This window comes from Centrocercus urophasianus, unplaced genomic scaffold (genome assembly GCF_019232065.1).
Source record: "Centrocercus urophasianus isolate 14NV4802_14NV808 unplaced genomic scaffold, USGS_Curo_1.0 seq_12, whole genome shotgun sequence".
Taxonomy (NCBI): Eukaryota; Metazoa; Chordata; class Aves; order Galliformes; family Phasianidae; genus Centrocercus; species Centrocercus urophasianus.
Genome location: NW_024884364.1, coordinates 29,021,034 through 29,040,736, shown reverse-complemented (window position 1 = coordinate 29,040,736; position 19,703 = coordinate 29,021,034). Strand labels below are relative to the sequence as shown.

The following is a 19,703-nucleotide window of genomic DNA, read 5'->3' as shown; positions in this document are numbered from 1 at the left end:
TTATTTGCTGATAAATAAGAAAAACATCCTCAGTTATACACCTTTACTCAGGTGCTGATTTGTCTTCTGATGAATTAAGTGAAGCCTTATTTGGATCTTGCCACACCAGGGTGTTGTTCCTGGTACATTTTGCATTCAGTTTGAAAGCCAAGTGTTACCACTTCACTCACAGCAGTTCTGAAGCTGTCAGTGCTACTCTACCAGTATCTCTTTGCATTCCTTTTGGAAGCAAGAACCAAAGTTGTGCTGAAACATGAACACAGTCTTTATTAAATCTGTAGTTCATAAACTAGTTCCAAAGAACAAGGTTTTCATACAAATTCTCGGGGGAGAACAAATGTAAGGATCAAATCTGTTTTCCTTAATGTGTTGTTGCACAGTTTTATGATAAATTATTGTCTAAAAGCTGCCCAGCGCTCTTTGGTTTCATTAATACAAACCGGAGGGCTGCTCCTATTCAGTACTTAAAGCTGTTCAGGGCGTTTCTAGCTGAGAAGGCACGAGGACAAACTCAATCTTTGCACAGTACCATCCTACTAACTTAGCAAAGTTCACCTTTGCACTCTGGAGCCACGCTCTCAAGGCAAAACCATACAGTCATCTCCGTGTAGGTACGGCTTTTCAGATGGATCTCTCGCTGAGCTCAGCAACTCGCTGAGATGGAGATGAAGATATTTTTAGATCGTAAGAATTTAAAAGCAAAAGCCCATTCCTTGGTCTCCGAGCCACAGTTTTACTTTCCCTCCTCAGCCCCCGCCCCGGGCCCACGCGGCGCCCCCTGGGTACTGTAGTTTTGGCGGCGCGGCGGAGCACGCCTTCCCCATCCTTAAAATCCCCCCGAAGAAAGTAAGTGATTCTCTCGCTCTGCAGAAGGCCGGGCTGCGCTGGCCGTGCAGGCAGCCCGCTCTCGGGGTCAGCCACCCTCGGCCGGGCCTTGACCGCCGAGAAGAAGCCGAGCGGCAAGGCGGCTGCGGGGCCATGTGCTGCCCGCGATGCAAAATGGCGGGGTCTGGCCCCTGCCTGGAGCTCTGCGCTTTCCTCACACGCTGCGATAAGGAGCCGTGTAGAGCGATGGCTGCTGCTGGCTGTCAGCTTTTTATTTAAAATGCCTGCCTCCTCTCCGAATGTACTTTGGGGGCTCTTGTTTTCTGACTTTTCTAAATATGCCGCAGTTTAAATTATTTTAAAGTGCACGCAGCTGTTATTCATGTGCTTTTCCCTCTGTTTGGTTTCAAAAAAAAAAAAAAAAAAAAAAAAGTGGTGAAATATTTGCTTTAAAGTAAATATTCAACTTTTGGCTTTTCTTGCTGTGGACTTTGATTGACTTGTAATTCCTAGCCCTGGTGTTTGCAAAGCTGGGGGCTCATCAACCGACTTGAATATTGGGTTGTTTTGTTGTTGTTGTTGTTTTTTTTTTCCCCTCTGGTAATTCATCTTGTGGAAGCTTGAAATTAATGAGCAGATTGAGTATACACTTCACTGTTTATACCCAAAATAGAAAGGATGTTCCTTACTTCAGCCTCCCTGCTCCTTCTGGTTCTCGCACAGTAGTTCCTGTTAGTAGTTCCAGACCTCTATGGAAACATGGAGGGCTTTCGGCTTTCTCACAGTCCCAGTCATCCAAATTTTGTGCTTTGGGGCAGGGGAAATAACAGCACCATTTAGCTTCTTATTTGTACTGGGGAGATAACCTGATGATGGTTTGCCTAGGAAATGCACAATCTGGCTGTTTGGAGTATAGTGCCTGTCTCAAAGGTTCTCAGTTCAGGCCATGGAAGATCCGTGGCTTGTTCCTAATTAGCATGCAGGCCTTCTAGGGGCCAGAAGTTGATCATAAATGAAGAACCTGATTATAGAGATCTCTGAAATCTTAAAGTATCTCTTTCTGGTATTGAAACCTGAGGAAATTAAATGTTAGCTTAAAGGCAGCATCAATTTCCACAAGTAGAAGTTACATGCCAGCCTAGCTAAAACTTGCAGCTGCATTGTGTTTTGGCCATTCTGCTGGCTCAGGCATTGTGGGTATTTGTTTCTGCACCTTGCATCGCACCAGCAGAGCTGCCTGCACAATTGGCACAGTGACTTCACTCAGGAAACTGATCCCTGTTAGAAACATCCTCGCCCAAGTCTCATTCCCTGATGTGACTGTTCCTGGGACTATAAGCAACTGGGGGAGAAGGTGAAACAGGCAGATAGGTGAGAAAGTGCACCATGAAGTGGTATGTGCTACCAGGGGTATTGTGGCTCCTTGAACAATCAAGTGATCTGAGGGTGCTGTTAATTTCCTTTTTATAATTATGACTTTTCTGAGTTACTGTTTTGGTGTTAGTTTTCCAGCACTATTGGCTTCCTGATCCTTGTGACACACAAGGCATACATTTGGCACTCAAGCAAGAGGCTGGAAGTGGAGGAGAGAATAAGACCCATAGCAAGACTGCAGTAGCAAGGACCAGCACAGGCCAACTGTGAAACACTGGTAGGTCAACCTAAACCCTGCGCATTTCAGCTCTTTTTTTAATCCAAGCTTGAACAGGGTCCAGAAGCTGACAAAGGTTCTCTGAAAAGGCTAGCTGAGAACTTTCCTTGTGTGTACTGAGATCTTTGTGCACTCATAGCCTTTACCTCACGCGTATGAAGATCTTTGTGTATTCATCATGATGTGCAGCGGAACTCTATTTTCAGCCTTCTGATTAGTGTTAATTCAGAGAGCAGAAGAGCTGAGGATTTGGCTCTGTGCTGGAAAGTGCAGGAGCCAAGTAAAGGATGGCAGATTCCAGGGGGACGCTACAGAGCAGCTCAGCTGCTGAAGTTGATAAGGGAAAGTCCTAGGTTTTGGCTTCTGTTCCAAGCCATTCTTTTAATATTTTATCCAGCTACTGATTATGGGGAAAAAAAAAAGGGGGGGGGGGAGGGGGCATGCAACAGTTTGTGGAGCGGCACATGAATTGCAGAGCATTTTGATTTTGCGTTCTTTCTGTGTCCTGTGAGGCATAATTTCTTTTTATTCTTTTGCCTAACTTCAAGAGAAACAGTGAACTTTCTCCTTTAGTCCGAAGTTTGATGGGAGAAGCTTTTTTCCAGGCACTGGGACGTATGGGCTTGGTGATGCTAGGCTTGGAGTCTCTATATTTGGACTAAGAGCTATCAATGCTAAGCTGCTTTATAGCTGTTTTATAACCTTTCTTCTGGGAAAAGTAGGAGTTAAGACATTGTGGGCTTGGACCATATATTTTGTATAAAGAAACCTGACTGTCTGCATCAGGTTATCACAATCCCAGTGTTGAAAAGTTAAAGTATTGCAGCTTTTAATTAGGCAGTGGCTAAGATTAAATGTTAGGTGTGCAGTCATGCAGTAGATTGCTGCAGCTTAAAAGGCAGGTCTTGACATTTAGCTCTTTCTGCCCATCTCTGTTGTCCCATCTCTTTACTTTTAGTGCCACTAGTTATTGGTTGATTGCACAGTTAGTCAATTCAGCTGGCAGAAATCTGTTTAGATGGGGATGGGTGGCGTTATGATTTAGCTTAAAGAGTTTGAATTCATACACTTACACAGCTATCTTCGTAAGCTTTGCATTAATACAGCTAAGGAGCTCAGTTTAACATCCCAGTCTGAGCGCAGAATCAGTTCCAGTAGGAGATGGTGGCTCATGTCCCTTCCCTGTTACTAGTTAAAGGGCAGCTACTGAATTAGTAGTCTTGTCTCACTTCTGTCTGTATTTGAAATCTCCCTGTGCCTTGTGGAGGAGCCAGTACAAGGAAAGCTGCTATATATTGTTGGTTTTGCACCGTTCTCATTATTTTTTTTCACTCCAAAGGCCCTGACTTCGTGGAGGAGTTGCCCAGCTTCTTAATGAGCCCCATCCTTGAGGACGATAAAGGTCTCTAGGCTGATGCTCATCCCTGCTGACTAGCAGCTGGCAACTTCAGGAATAGGCTCTGGAAATTGCCTTCACTGCATTCTCATGTCCTCTCCTCTCAGATACTCAGAGTAATTAGCTTGGTTTTGCTTTCCTGTTCTTATTTTGTCTAAGAACTTGGTAACTGGTCCTTGCTTGAAATGCCGTCTTTCTTTAAGATATCTTTTAAACAAACATACGTTCCTTCTTTATGAAGGCAGATGATGTTTACTTATGGTAACAATGTACCATGCTTTAGATTCTTTTTGACTTCTTCCTGTTAATGAGAAGATTTAAGGATTTCACGTATGTTCTCCAAAAAAAAACACGTGTGGTAATTCTCATAGAAGAAATGGTCTACTTTGCGAATGGCTTTTGGTTGTTTGAAAACAGATTGTTGACTTCTGGATTAATGGTAAAAAGAATTTTTCTTTTTTTCTTTTTTTTTTTTTTTGAATCTCCCTTTTTTTGGAACTTTTCATTTTTAATGACAGTTATGTACAATTCCTCATGAGTATTGTGGTATCTCCGCCTGTCACATGGGAGGCTGGGGTTTGATTCCCCAGTGAGGAGGTACATAATACTTTGGAGAACCAGCATGGCTTCACCAAGGGCAAATCCTGTCTGACCAACCTTGTAACCTTTTATGATGGTGTCAATGCATCGATGGATAAGAGAAGAGCCATTAATGTCGTCTGTGTGGACTTCAGTAAGGCCTTTGACAACATACCCCTGGGTGGACTTTCAGCGGATGAAGAACTACCTGCAGCATAGCGTCCAGAGAGTGGTGGTCAATGACTCAGTGGATGGAGATCAGTGACGAGCAGTGTCCCCAGGGGTACCAATACTCTTTAAGACCTTCATCAATGACATTGATAGTGGAGTGGAGTGTGCCCTCAGCAAGGTTGCCGATGACACCAACCTGTGAGGTGTTGTTGGTGCATCAGAGGGACAGGTGCCATCCAGCGGGACCTGGACAGAGACACCTTGAGCACTGGGCCAAGGTGAACTCGTGAGGTTCAACAAATCCAAATGCAAGATCTTGCGCCTGGGTCAAGATAACCCTCACTATGAATACCAGCTAGGAGATGAAAGGATTGAGTGTCGCCCTGCTGAAAAATACCTGGGGTACCGTACCATTAGGTGAGAAGCTGGACATGAGTCAGCGATGTGCCCTCACAGCCCAGAAAGCCAACTGTATCCTGGACTGCATCCAAAGAAGTGTGGCCAGCAGGGCAAGGGAGGTGATCTTGCCTCTGAGGCTCTGCACTGGTGAGGCCTTACCCAGGGTACTGTGTCTGGATGTGGAGTCCTCAGCACAGGAGAAACATAAACCTATTGGAGGGTATCCAGAGGAGGGCCACAAAAACGATCCGAAGGGTGGAATACGTCTTGTACAAGGACAGGCTATAAGAGCTGGGGCTGTTCAGCCTGGAGAAGCTCTAAAGTGATCTGATAGCAGCCATTCAGTATCTAAAGAGGAGCTATATAAAAGAAGGAGACAGAGAGTTTAGCAGGGTCTGTGGTGATAGAACAAGGGGAAATGGCTTCAAGATTAAAAAGGAGAGATTTAAATTGGATATAAGGAAAAAGTCTTTTACAGTTGAGAGTGGCGAGGCACTGAAATACTGATGTGGTTGATGCTTTGTCCCTGGAAACTTTCAAGGTGAGGCTCTACCAGGCCCTGGGCAACCTGATGTAGCTGTGCATGTCCTTGTTCATTGCAGGGTAGTTGGACTAGATGAACCTTTAAAGATCCCTTCCAACTCTAAGGATTCTATGATTCTGTGATATTACTGGGCAATGGAGGGCCTACACTGCATCTTTACAGTCAGTGTGAAAAAGAAAGGCTGCCAGTACTTTATTTGGGCTTCCTGAACTGAAACTGAAATTGCCACCAGAAGAAGTTCTTGTCAAGCTGCATCCCTCAATAAAAGTTGCTAGGATACCTTTTGGGGGATGCACAAATAAGTTGAGTTCCTGAAAATAAAAAAAATGGCCAAAACGCTTTTTTTTTTTCCTCATATTTTATTGCAGAATGATGATTTTTCATTTGAACATATGGCACATGGTTTATTCCATTAACTGCTTCCATATAAAATTTTATGGTTTTTTTGTTTGTTTGTTTGTTTTGTCTGACAACTATTAGAATATGCTACTTTTAGGGAAGAAGAATGGCCGTTTGACTGATTTATAAGCAGGGTGATTTACTTCAGCTGACAGCAGTTTCATTGGATCTTGAAGCATTTCCTAATATTTTTATGTAGGAGGCTTAATGGAGCATAAATATGTATCATGCATCGTATTCTTCCATGCTGTTGATATTCATGGGAGTATGCACAGCATCATTTTTAAATAGAGGATGTTTATGATCTGATTAGTGAATATTTTTCGACTGCAAAAAATAATTTGAGTGAGGCAGAATTTATTCTGAATGTGCAGGAACAATAAAGTGGGCTGCTTCTGCTCTGTGAAGTTTTTGCTGCTTGTTTCTCAACCATACGTATGCTGGTTTCTGTTCTGTTCTGTTCTGTTTTCCCACCTGAAATGACCTGTCCAATGGCTAGGCATGCATGTTATCAATGGGTGGTGATACTGGAGCAGGGCGCTACATTTTAACTAGAGGCTGGTCTTCTCCGTTCTCTTTTCATTCCTGAACTCCCCAGCATTACTTTCCTCAGGCCAGCAACACATAGGATAGTGTAAGTATATTCTCCAGTTTGGTTTATAACTCTGCTCTCAGTTCTGATACGCCTGTAAAAAATGCTGTCATGTATATTTCAACTTGTTATTTAATGATGACTGTGAACTGCACTAGAAACATGCTTGCTGGGTTAAGCTTGCTGGGTTAAGGCAGCTGTCTGCTACATGACATTTATTCTTTTACACAGCATTCTTTTGCCCTAGGTTACTGTCTACATCTAGCTTATCCTTTCAATGTAGCCAACCTCTTAGTCTTTTATATGTACATATATATATATATATAAAATAAATATATATGTAATATATATATATATGTAGTTGGTGGTGTTTTTTTTTGCTTAAGTTGCAATATCAAAGAGCTTTGCCATAAATTTGCATCCCAAATAGTTTGTCGTAACTGTTAATTTTTATTCCCAGGTATTTTTTTTCTTACTTTAAGGAATCTAAGAAGTTTATTGCAACTCTACAGTATGTATTTTGCCAAACGTTTTAATAGAAACCTATTGGACTCTCCCAACCTGAAAGCACTCTTAAATTTTAACTCTGATGTGTTTAGTTTATTGTTAAAACTCAGTGTTGATTGTCCGTATTTTGTCCTTTTATTCATGTTTCTTTTGTCTTTATTTTGAATGCATGTTTTGCCTAAAATTATCATTCTCTGAACAAATCATTCCTTTGTTAATGGATTAAAGAAATGGCATGGGGGTGTATTCTAGAATGCGTGGGGGTTGCATTGTGTTACAGAGGACTTGGGTTTAATAATGGGGCTCAGCATGCACATCATGGGAGCCCTCAAAGCAGAAGCCATCTCCTTTGGAGTCCAGGCTTTCGAGACAGCTGGGTTTTTGTGTGTGGGGGGGAGGGGTCTACAGAGCTATCTGGGCAGTTCCTGGAGCTGGGGGGTTCAGCTGTCCTACTAGCAGCTGGGATGGGGGAGAAGCACATGCCCTGCCCCATCAATTGGCTGAACATCTGGTATGCCTCTGGTAAGATCACTTTTCCCTTAGAAGTCTGGTTTGGGTAGGTTTGTTTCTCCTCATGCTGAGGATATACACTGTGCTAGCTCTCTCACCCTCCCACAGGAGTTCTGACCTCAAAGGGAGCTGCCGCCTCTGTGTGCTCCAGCAGTGGTGTGAGGCCTTCCCCCACCTGCCTTGGAGGGTTCCGCACACACTGGCAAGCGTGGGTCAAGGGCCATTGACCAAGGGTTAGACACTACGTATGCTGGTATTGCAACAGGGAGGCTGTGTGTTACGTGGAGCTGAGGCTCTTACCAAGGCCGCGTCCCTCCCCTTGAACAAGGGAAGGTGATTTGTGCAGCAGGGAGGCATGTCGCACTACTTCGCTGTCGTTGCAAAGTCCTCAAAGTCGATCATGCCAGTTTCCACACAAAGCTGTATTTATTTTTGATACTTGCCATGCTTGAAATCATTTTATGTGTTTAGATGCTTACTTTGCCTGTGTTGTGACTTAGAGCTTTTAGATTACTTTTTGGAAGTAATGAACACTATTCCAGACACCTGTGCATAGCTGCTCACTCCATGCCTTGCTGAATGGCTTCTCCAGGCATCCCTTGCCTTCTGCTGATAAAACTCTGACCTTAACCAGTGCAGTTCCATCATCTTTGTGTGTATTTTGTACTTGGTTGAACTAACATGGCTATAGCAGCTTGTTCTTTGAGTACCACTGGGAGTTAGCCTTTGCTTTCTAAGAATCTCCACATAAAGGAATACGTACTTATTTACTACTTTCTGAATTCCAGTGTTCTTTCCCAATGTTAGTGACATCCTCTGTTCCCCTGCTAGTTGTGTGGTATCATTGCTGGGATGACAATTTTGAGGTGACTTATACAAATAAGTGTGTAGAGAATATGTGTAGAGGTAAACCTGTCTTTAAAAAAGCAAAGGCTAACAAAACTTTGCCTTGTTAAACTGTGGACAGCCTATAAGAGTCGTTCAGTCCCAAGGGAAATTTGTGTTAGGTTTCTGCTTCCCCTTTTGGGTTGCCTAGCATTGTGATTGATGCTCTGTCCCTGGAGACTTTTAAGGCTAGGCTGGATCAGGTCCTGGGCAACCTGTTCATCGCAGGGGAGTTGGAATAGATGGGCCTCAGACGTTCCTTCAACTCAAAGGATTCTGTGATTCTGCAATTCGTTCTATTAAGAGTAGAGCTGATCACCCTGTCTCATTGCTCTTAATCTTTCCCTTTCATGAAGTATTCAGACATTTTTCCGATATTTCCACCAAAGTGTTTCAGGTTCCAATTAAATTCCTATGGCTCTGTAAGAAAATACAATTAATACAATTAATTAATACCAAGGACTTTGTCTTTTGCAGGCTTGTATTCACCAGAAATGTCTATGAGTTACAAATCACAGCCTGGCCAATTGAAGATTTTTTTCTATATCCCAGATTCAGTACAACAGTTGCCAGTCTGATGAAAGAAAAACAAGATAGCCCTGTGGTTTATTTCAGTGTTTGACATTTATTTTCTGTCACACCTCATTAAGTCAGTTATGTCTTTCCATGTACTTTTTTTTTTTTTTTTTTTTTTTTAACCAACAAACCCCAATAGAAACATCATTGCCTGAAAAAAAGTGACATTCAGCACTGCTCAGAGTTCCTTGCACCCAACATTACGTTCCATGATGCTCTTGCTTTCCTAACCTCACACTCCCAACTCTGGCGATGTTGCTTGTGTTTGGTTTTGCGCAGGCTAATGGCTGATCGAGTGCTTGTGATCGGCAGTGGAGGCAGAGAGCATGCACTGGCCTGGAAGCTGGCCCAGTCCCCACATGTAAAACAAGTGTTTGTTGCTCCTGGAAACGCAGGGACAGCCAACAGTGGAAAGATTTCAAATTCAGGTAAAAAGTTTCAAAATCTGATAACCGAACAAGTATATTATTCTGTTAATTGAACCTAATCCATTAATTGATCTTATTGTTAATGTGAACAGTTTGTTATAATTTGAAGGTTTTGGAAATGTAAGATCATACAGATGCAGCTAAGAGCAAGTATCTGAGCAAAGCCTTATACTTATGTGCACTCAATTAATTTTATCTCAGTTTTTTAGCTAATTCATTGGATTTTGGAGTATGCAGCCAAAACTCCATCTGCCTGCTGTAAATTCCTACAGGAGTGTATCTTGGGATAGCAGTAGTGGTTCCCTCACAGGAAAGGGCTGATGGCTCGTCTTGGTATTCAGTGCAGTTCAGCAGCTGTTTGGTGAACAGCTGAAAAGTGTTTGCAGCAAACACCAGCACTTCTGGGGTAGTGGCAGAGCACATTGTTTTGGGTCTGAAGCACCACTTAGTTCTCAGAGGCGCAGTGAGAGCTTGTGATCCTTACAACCTTTCTTGAGAATACTTTCATACCTGAAAAGATCCATCTTAGAAACGTTTGTCTTTGTTTTAGTGATCCTGGGAAGTTAGCATTATTCTTAAATGCTTTTACTCCTCTCTGCTTGTTTTGAGCTTCCGGCCTAACTGAGGTGAACTCTGACTGGCTGCAACTGGACAGCTGTAACTGAAGCTGTTCATATCAGTTTTGAAAATCAAGCCTAAGGTTTTTCAAATGCAAAATTACATCCAAAATTACCTGCTGTGTTTAAAAAGTACTTGTCTAAGGTGCTCGCCTGGAGGTGCATCAGTGTGAAACCAGGGATAATTACTCAGAAATTCCTGTTCTTTGTATACCAGATCCTGAATAAGTGCCTTAAGGAACCAACTTAACTTTTACTTGAAAACACATGAGAACATACAGGATTAAAATTAACATAGTGTACATGTGAACACAAATTACGTGCCTCCAGTTTTTACATCTATATGAGTAAAATACTTCATTTTTTACCATCTCATGTCAAATTCTTACACAACAGATAATTATCAAATTTAATTCCACTGGAATGTTTAATTACAGAAAGCTTAAATAATCCTGTCCATAATTTCTTTGAATATGCACAGCATCCTAGTTAGTTTTTTGTGCTGTTTGATCTCACAGGAGAAAGATCAAGAGCAGGACAGGAAAGTCATGTTCATATGTTTCCTTCTTGTTCCAGAAGATCTTTACATATGTGTACATATAAATCTTTATACTCATGCCAACTGGAGTAAGTGCCAGCCCGCATGGCCCGTGAATGTTAATTTCAGTTTGCTTAGTTTTTAAAAACTGCTGCACTTTTCTCTCACTTTGTTATTGCATAAAATACACTGCACTTTCAACAATGCAAAATATTTGAACTTGTGCATAATAATGCTTGAGCCAGGTCCATGAAATCTACCACATGTACTAAAATCTTTTTTTCCAAGCAATGTCCTTTTATGTGCTTTAGGGAAGACATCCTCAGCCAGCTGGGAGGCAGGAAGAATCTAAAATTTGTGAAGAGGTTGACTGTTTTTTTTAACTGAAAGGGAATTATTTGTCTCATCTACTCAGGCATTTTAATGGTAGCACTGGAGCCTAGATTTTTAGTGAGAGGAGAAAATAGAAAACAGATTTCCAGAAGTGTGTGAGCCCTATCATATTGTATAAGCCTGAGCAGCAATGTCTGTGAAACTGTTACCATTGTTTTGGTATAATCAAGATTTGGCTCTGGAAATTCATCCTGCCCTGTGGTTCATGAGATTTCCTTTAATCACTATTGCAGCTGTAGTTCTCAGATGATTTCTGAAACATATAAAGGTGAACTTAAAACTATAAATAAATTTTAATTATTCAGATGTTGCCTTTATCGAAGTCACAAAAAAGTTTTCATGGTTAATTTGAGTCAGTAATCTTTCCTGACAGTACAGACAGATTTGGGTTGAATGGCTAAATATAGGTTTATATTCACTTTATATTTAACTAGCAGGGCAAATTCGGTGCTAAAATTGTACAGAATGGCATGCTGACTTTTTAGGTATACATATGTGTTTCTGTGAATGTCTTTTAGCATCCTGACAACACTGCATTTTAGCTCTCATGCTAGCTAATACTTTTAACTAAAATGTTCTGGCTTTAAAATCTTGGTTAAGTTCCTTCTGTTTGGTTTGAGATGTATGTCTGGCTGTCATTTTGAGGAAAAAAAAAAACACTGCTACAGAGATGTCTCCCTTCAGTTTACATCATGTGGAAATTTGTGTTTAGAGTAGAAGTTAAAATTATATCTTAATAGTGTGACTTATTCCTTTCTGTTTATTTCCACATAATGTAAATGTTTTACCATGTTCACCCTCACATTGCTGGTAGATGAGACCTGAGGCTAGGCAATTTGGGATGACAGGCACAGTCATCTTGCAGGCTCTTTCCCTGTTCCCTTTCATGTAGCTTGATCTCAAGGGAACAGATACTGATCCTCTTCAGTTGCTCACCAGAGCTCCCATTTTCTTTGGCTGGGATTTGCTGTTCTTGAACTGCTTTCACAACTGCCATGTGGGACTGAAAGACAGTATTGACCTTTATGTTTACCAGTACTATAAAGCCAAGTGTGTTATGCTTTTGGTTTTACACTCTTGTGAGCCAGAAGTCAATTGGGATAAATTGCACAGAGGTCTCAGAGGCCTTTCATTCCTTACTTACACATCTTCATGGAACAAAGTAATTGAACTGTTGAATGGTTATCAAGGAGGTAGTTTTTATTAGCATTTTATTCCCCACCACTCCACCTAAATGGGGCAAATCTACAATCAAAAGAGAAGTTTCAGATAGTTGCTTTTATGTCTTAGAATAATAGCTTCTCTTGTGAAAGGGGAGAATTTATTCACGTGGGATGGCAGAAGCAAAGTGTACACCAACATAATTGTGTAGATGTGTTTAACAGAAGATGCTTTATCACTGCTTCTCATTTCTCTCCCTCCCCTTCTCTGGAAACTTGACTGGAAGAGGACATCAGTTCTTCACATACTTGCCAATGTGGTCTCTAGTATGACTTCACAGACAAAACTGCAAGTATTCCATCACCAGGGAGGATCTGCACTTCATTCTGTTTGCAGATCTGTACTCTGATGTGCCAGTTTCCTCCCAGTGCAGGCAGCCAATCCATGCTGGGCCACGCTTGCAGCATTTGACTCTGTGAGTTCACGTACCAGTCCTTTGCAGACCTTGGCTTTATTTGTTTTTTGATAAAGTAGTGGAACTTGCATTTCGTGTTGCCTTTGCGCAAATTTTTTATCAAGAGGCTTGACATTATGGTCTTTCTAGCAAACTTTTTATTTTGCTTACATGGTTTTTGGAATTGCAACAATTGTCATGTTAAGTGCTTGTTTACAGAAATGTAACTGTGCTATAGATCTTTGTAACTTGCCAATAGATCTTTGCCCATAATTAAAGTACCTTTCCTTACTAATGTAAGAACAAGTGTTCAGATTTTGCTTTATTTCAGCAAAATCACCATTCATTGTAGCATTTTTTTAACTGTCACTACGTGAAGAAAAAAAGCAATTGCAATTCCACCAGCAGCCACTTGTTCCTGTCCCTGCGCTGTTCTGGCGTGAACATATGTAAAGCTTTGTGATGAACCTAAACAAGGAAGAGACTGGCTGAATAATTTTTATTTTTATTATTATTATTATTATTATTATTATTATATTGGTTTTGCCTGTGAATTATTTTTCATTTGGCTCTTTTATGATGCTTCTTGTGCTGGCAAACAGGATGTCTGTAGAGATGAGAACATGTTGGCAGTATAAGGAAACCTGAAACTTTTTTTTCCGCCTTCAAGAGCAAGATGGGTTTACGGTGCATGTCAAGTTACAACCTTTGCTTAGGGTTTCAGTGGTTTGTTTTGTTTGGATTTTTTCCATATGTGTACATGTGTTGTTCTGAGTATTTATATATTAGTGCATGCCTCTATTCCAGATTCACAGTGTCTTGCCATTCAAGAATGTGAGACTTGTGAAAACACCACTTCATGTTTATATGATAAATAACTACCAAGTAACAGTAGTGAATACAGTCTTACCACACTTTTCTGTCATTGACAGCTGTCTCAGTCAGCAATCATGCTGCACTTGCTCAGCTCTGCAGAGATCAGGAGATCAGGCTGGTTGTGGTTGGTCCAGAGGTTCCTCTCGCTGCTGGTAAGAGAAAGAAAATTAAAAGTGAAAGCTTTCTTGCTTTAGGAAGAAAAAGAAATTCTAGTCCCCATCTTTTTTCCACCACTCAACAGTATCTGAGTATCTTCATCAGGAAAAGAAACAAATCCTCTGTGGCAGTTTCCCTGAAATTCAGGATTCTGCTGTGATGAAAATAAAGTTCAAAGCACATGAGAAATATAGCAGTTAAAATATCCTTAACTGTTCAATTTCATTCAAAGTATTTGAGTTTAGTAAAACAGCTATCGAAGTGTTTCCATATAAGAAACTCAAAAAGGGTATTGGTTTTCCAGTGGAATTTTCATTCTTCCAAATATAAGAATTATTCAGGGGTAAAAAAAAAAAAAAAAAAAAAATTTAACAGTGATAATTTCAATTTTATCCTTTTGCATGATCAAGAGTTGCTATCTTCATGAAATACTAATGTCAACTAGTTGGTTAAAAGCTGTAATAAACTGAGGAAAGATTGTAATATCTTACAAAATGCAACAGGTCTTCTTAACTCCAAACACTGTAGGGCTACTTGATCTTGGTTAGAGTGAAAAATACATGTAAGGCCCATTTTATAAAACAGATACAGGGTAAACATAAATATGGCTTATAACTCCTGAATGCTTGCTCTAACAAATTAATGTGTCTGTAGATTTGAACTACATGACTTACAAATCATCTGGTGATTTGAAAAAAATTCTGTGTTGGTGTTTATAGGAATTGTTGATGACTTGACAGCAGCTGGAGTAAGATGCTTTGGTCCCACGGCAAAGGCAGCTCAGCTGGAGTCCAGTAAGAGCTTTACCAAATCCTTCTTGGATCGTCATGGGATCCCAACTGCAAGGTGGAAATCTTTTACTGATCCGAAGGCAGCATGTGGCTTCATTAACAGGTAAAATTCTTTGTAGTGGATTTTTTTTTTCAATGTGCCAGCTATCCAAAACAAACAAATTCTTACCAATGTATTAATACTTTTAGCTGTGATAGAACACCTGCAGAGGCTTTAAAGGATAATCTGTCTGTCACATTTCAGTAATAATTTAATGGTTCCTTATTTATTGCTCTTTTAATGAAAATTAAAAGTTCAGCTTTCTACGTGCGAATATGGGAGAAGTTTTTATTTTTTTTCAGATTGCCAACTATGGAAATTGATCTGACAGTCTGAAATCCAGTCTGAAAGACATAGTATGTTCTGTATTTTCTGTACTTGCCTCCATGAGTATAAATTCTGCTTGTGGGCTTACTCAACGAATAGTGATCTACTTAGCAGAGAAGGATCCAGCTGACCCAACATTGCTACAATGTTAAATTGTTCAAAGAACAGCAACCTTTCAGAACCATAGTGAAATTCAGTGATAAACAAACCAGGAAGCAGAAATCCTCAGGACAGCGTAAGAAGAGAATCCTGGATTTTATTTGTCTGTTGCTTGGTAGCACGAAGTTATTACTATAATACTGATGAGTATTTTGCTTTTGCAACCGTCAGCATTTTTCAGAATGCTTAAAATATATAATTGGAATATAGAGTGTTTACTGTTGAATCTCTCTTCTCTATCTTTAAAGTGCAAACTTCCCTGCTTTAGTTGTAAAAGCTAGTGGCCTGGCAGCTGGCAAAGGAGTAATTGTGGCATCAAACAAAGAAGAAGCCTGTAAAGCTGTTAATGAAATCATGCAGGTGAGTAGAAACATACAAGCACCAATTGGAAGAGTTCTCACAAAACAAAGAAAAAAGTTGTTAACCCTGTCAAAATCCGAGATGCTTTTTTTTTTTCCCTTTTATTTCTATATAATAGGCATTTAGCTAGCAGAAGTCAAATATTTTATCCATTATTTGGACAGCGACATTGTTTGGAAAGCTGTCATGTGTATTGCTTGAGGCAAAGTACTCTTTCTAGGTATAGTACGAGTAGGCTAAAATAAAATGGCTCTTACTGAAGGTCTGCACTTAATTCAGTATGAATTGCTTTTAATCTCTGCGTCCTTGGGGGCTCTGCTACAATGAATCAGGTGCTATAGTGCTCTAACATTAACACTGCAATTAAGCTGTATCTTGACATGCAACATCAGCTTTAAAACTCCTGTTACACAGCACTTACACGTGTAGTAAAATTCCTGTAGAGTTACATATTTAAGCATATGTTTGGTTAGGATGTTTACGAAATAAATTAGCATCGAAATCTGAAGGGAACCAAAACGAAGCAGTTCCATCTGAACAGTCAGGAACATAGAACTGAAAAAGAAGATGTACACAGGTTAGGTCCTCAGCTGGTGTCTGCAGCATAGTATCTTATAGTTCAGTGGTGCAATGCTGATTTGTATGAGACGTTATCTGAAACACTTGTATTTTGATTGTTATAAAATGACTGAAATACAGGTCTGAAGAGATTGACTTTTTAATGCAGGATAAAACTTTTGGCACAGCTGGGGAAACTGTTGTTGTTGAAGAACTTCTTGAGGGGGAAGAAGTTTCTGTAAGTATGCATCTCACTGTTGCACTTAGATTGTACATGTTTGAGATATTTAGAAACACCAGACAGATAAGTAAACAGCAGGGATTAAAAGGATTTTATTACATTAAAAACAGTTAACTGCTTATAAATACCATTTTATTAAATAAAGGCAGATGTGTTAAGAACCAAACTTCCTGCTGTCTGCTAAAATAATTCAAATTATGAGTAGTTAATAGCTCAAGCAGTAATCCGCTGCTACCACAAGGGGAAAAAAAATCAGAACATAAAAATGTTGAGTATAATGCAGTGTGCACTTCCGTGTTACGATTTCTCTGGCAATAAAGACAGTGTAGGATGTTTCTTCCCTTCCTTCTTCCTCCACCTTCACTGCTGTTGGCCTTTGATTCAGTTGTAGTACTTACTTGTTCATAGGGCTATAGCCTGAAGACCTTTTTTCAAGGAAAGCAGCAGCAACTTGCGTATTTTCTGTGGTCTGGTTTTAGCCCAGTCCCATATGAAATTGATACAAGTAACTGTGGTGAAGTGAGAGTAACAGAAGAATGAGTGGTTGGGAAAATGAAAATCTTTTTAATCATCTTTGCTAATTAAAGGAACATAGTGAACTATATCTTGAGGGGTCAGTAAACTTCTTTGGTGCACAGGAACAAGCAACACGAGACAGGTGCAGGCAGGACACTTTAATCAGTTTCATTGCCAGAAATACTGCAGTGTGGGAATGCACTCAGGGTTGAAGGGCATGTAACCAAAGGCTGCTGAAAGTTTTGACATCACTGATTTACTTTGCAGGTGGAGAGAGAAAATTTCATTTAAACATGATTCTGTTCCTTGATTTAAAAAATAAATTTTATCAGCAGAGTGTAAAAGAGAAAAGGAGAATTAGAGCTCAGTTTTGGGGAGAATTAGAGCTCGGTTTTGAGGTTGCTTGGGAACTTGACACTGGCATCACACAAAGTAGAACAGCCAAATGCCATCTCAGGTTCCTGAGACCTGAAGCTGCAATTGACTTATACTAGATGTTGTGAACTTTGATCTTGGAGGTGGTGGCATTTGTAAAGTAAGCGATCATCTCTAACTGCTGCCAGTCACTGCACAATCTGGTTTCCTGCTGGATATGAAAAATTATATTTGCAGACATTTGTCATCCATATTCTTTCTTGGCTGGTTTGACCTTGTGAGGGACCAACAGGTTATCCAGATCTCCATTCTCTGTTGAAAAATGTGTTGTTGTTAGGATGCATGCAGATTTACTGTAACGGAACACATCAATGTAAGCGTGCAAATTAAATTCTTTTTCCTAAGATGACTGATCACAATAATGAAGAAAATACTGCTCACTTTGCCTGTCAAAATAATTAGCCTTCCACAAATTGCTAGTTCATCATATTTTCACACTTAGGATTTTCCAGGGGATCCCTGAGTTGGCTTTTAATTAGCATTATACAGTATTTTTGTGAGTAGTAGTGCTATCAGAAGCCCAAACAGTGAGCATCATTATCTAGTTATGTAGGATGCTAGCAGATGTGTTATTATGAAGATATTGAGCTTCAAATCATATAAGTATATAAGTAATTTATAAGTAAGGTATATAAGTAATTTATAAGTAAGGTAAAAGCAAACAGAGTTTTGTCAACAAGGAAAAGGAAATTTTCGAAGGAATGTAATGCCTTCTTTCCAGGGCAGAGGGGAGGAGGAGTGAGGAAATAACTTCCACTGTGGGGCATTTTAGAGACTTTTTTTAAACTTTTTGAGTATTTCTTTTCAGTACAGCTATGGGTGTTATTTTAAATTATTATATATTAATAATATATGTATATATATATTAATTTTAAAATTGTAGAAAAGACTTAATTTTCTACATGCTGTATTAGAAGTGGTTGTTGCAGGAAGGTCTTATAAAGCGAGGCAATGGTTTCTGAGCAAAAGAAGAAAGTGTTGAGATTGCTGTAGTTTGTTTTATTAGGGAGATAGAATTTGTACTCTTAATTATGCATCTTTGCAACATCAAAAAGAAAAGATTTTCTCTTTTTTGCACTTCATGAAATGTTAGTCATATGCTTGGAATTCCATTATTCTTCCTGTTTTCCAGTGCTTATGTTTCACTGATGGCACAACAATTGCTCCCATGCCCCCAGCGCAAGACCACAAGAGGTTGAAGGATGGAGATGAAGGCCCTAACACTGGAGGGATGGGAGCTTATTCTCCAGCACCTCAGGTAAAAATGCAATAAGATGATGTATTGCTGCACCCATACTGCAGCTCTAGTACTCAAAGCAATCTGGATTTTCAGTTTCACTATGGCAAACAGAGCAATGAGGGCAGTGGCGTCTTGTGGATTGAATTTGTTGTCTAAAACAAACTAAGTCAAAGCCTGTAACTTGATAATTCATTTTTCTATGGAGGATGTTATTTCTACCAAATCATTTTAAATTATCTTCATTAAATTATTATTAAGATGGAAGTTTTATTTCTGAAACCTCATATTTTGATTTGTTTTCTTTTTCAGTTGGATTTGATACTCTTGAAGGTCCTTTCCAACCTAAATGATTCTATGATGCTAAGTGTTATGAAATACTCATCATTAGAAATAAATGCTTAAACCACATTTTTTGTTTTTGTCAAGATAAGCTAATGATGAATTCTTGCTGTAGCTCATAGTAGTTTGGTTTTTTTTGTTTTCTATTCTGAAAATAGTCTGCAAAAGGATTTACTTTGCTTCCTGTTGACCTATGTTATGGCCATTTAATTTTCTCTTTGGAGAGAGATTCAAAAATTCAAAATTTGACAGTTTTGTTCCTTCAAAAAGCTCTTAATTTTGTTCAACAAAATATGATAAATCACCACTGTGCTTTCCGTAGATCATTTGTCCTTGGAGAGGCCTTATCTGAATGCTGCTATGACTCTGTAGATGTTTTGTTCCCGTGAAGCCAGTGGGACTACTTGCACGTTTAGATCTAAGCTTGGAAATATGACTGAAAAAGATCCAACCTGTTGGATTAATGCTGTAGTATGTAGCCTGCCGAGAAAGGAAAAAATATTAGCTTTCTCTTTTTGTGATGTGTTGGAGTGAGCAACAGACCATCCAGGTGTTCTCCTTGGCTCTTCAAAACGCCGTAACAGCGGGGAAACAATCACATGCTCTGTTTTTACCATTATCTAATCCTGTTTTATTAGATTTCTAAAGATTTACTGCTGAAAATAAGAGAAACTGTTCTTCAGAAGACTGTTGATGGCATGAGGAAAGAAGGTGTCCCCTATCTTGGTATGTATAAAAGTTTTGGGTTTTTAATTATAAATGGGAAGAAAGCTTCTTTACTTTGTCGTCTTTGTAGGCCTAACTCACACTGCAGGTTAGAGAGATGACTTTGATTTATTTGGAAATGGGTTTTAGCATCAATGACTCGATTTGAAGTTCATTGAAATCAATCAATAATCAATGCCTGTTCCTCAGCAGGGGATAGCTGTTAAATGAAGTAGAGCAGAAGAAACAGCAGTTAAAGTGTTAATGACCTATACAGTTATTCATATCATTTTTTTTTTTTTTTTTTTATTTTAAATTTTTTTTTTTTTTTTTTT

The 19,703-nt window shown here is 39.6% G+C and overlaps 1 protein-coding gene across 2 annotated transcripts in view; it reads left to right on the top strand.

The window, feature by feature from the left end:
• The first annotated feature begins 2,339 nt into the window (after nucleotides 1-2,339).
• Nucleotides 2,340-19,703, top strand: part of GART (phosphoribosylglycinamide formyltransferase, phosphoribosylglycinamide synthetase, phosphoribosylaminoimidazole synthetase) — a 36,642-nt gene continuing 19,278 nt past the window's right edge. Inside the window, exons 1-8 of one of the 2 annotated variants that reach the window (XM_042810778.1) lie at nucleotides 2,340-2,476; nucleotides 9,314-9,462; nucleotides 13,558-13,653; nucleotides 14,377-14,551; nucleotides 15,223-15,334; nucleotides 16,062-16,130; nucleotides 18,217-18,342; nucleotides 19,302-19,389. In XM_042810778.1, coding sequence (XP_042666712.1) covers nucleotides 9,318-9,462; nucleotides 13,558-13,653; nucleotides 14,377-14,551; nucleotides 15,223-15,334; nucleotides 16,062-16,130; nucleotides 18,217-18,342; nucleotides 19,302-19,389 — 811 coding nt within the window. In that variant the 5' untranslated portion in view covers nucleotides 2,340-2,476; nucleotides 9,314-9,317. Of the gene's footprint in view, nucleotides 2,477-6,489; nucleotides 6,599-9,313; nucleotides 9,463-13,557; nucleotides 13,654-14,376; nucleotides 14,552-15,222; nucleotides 15,335-16,061; nucleotides 16,131-18,216; nucleotides 18,343-19,301; nucleotides 19,390-19,703 lie in introns of those variants that run through there. The other variant, XM_042810777.1, reaches the window with a different exon arrangement.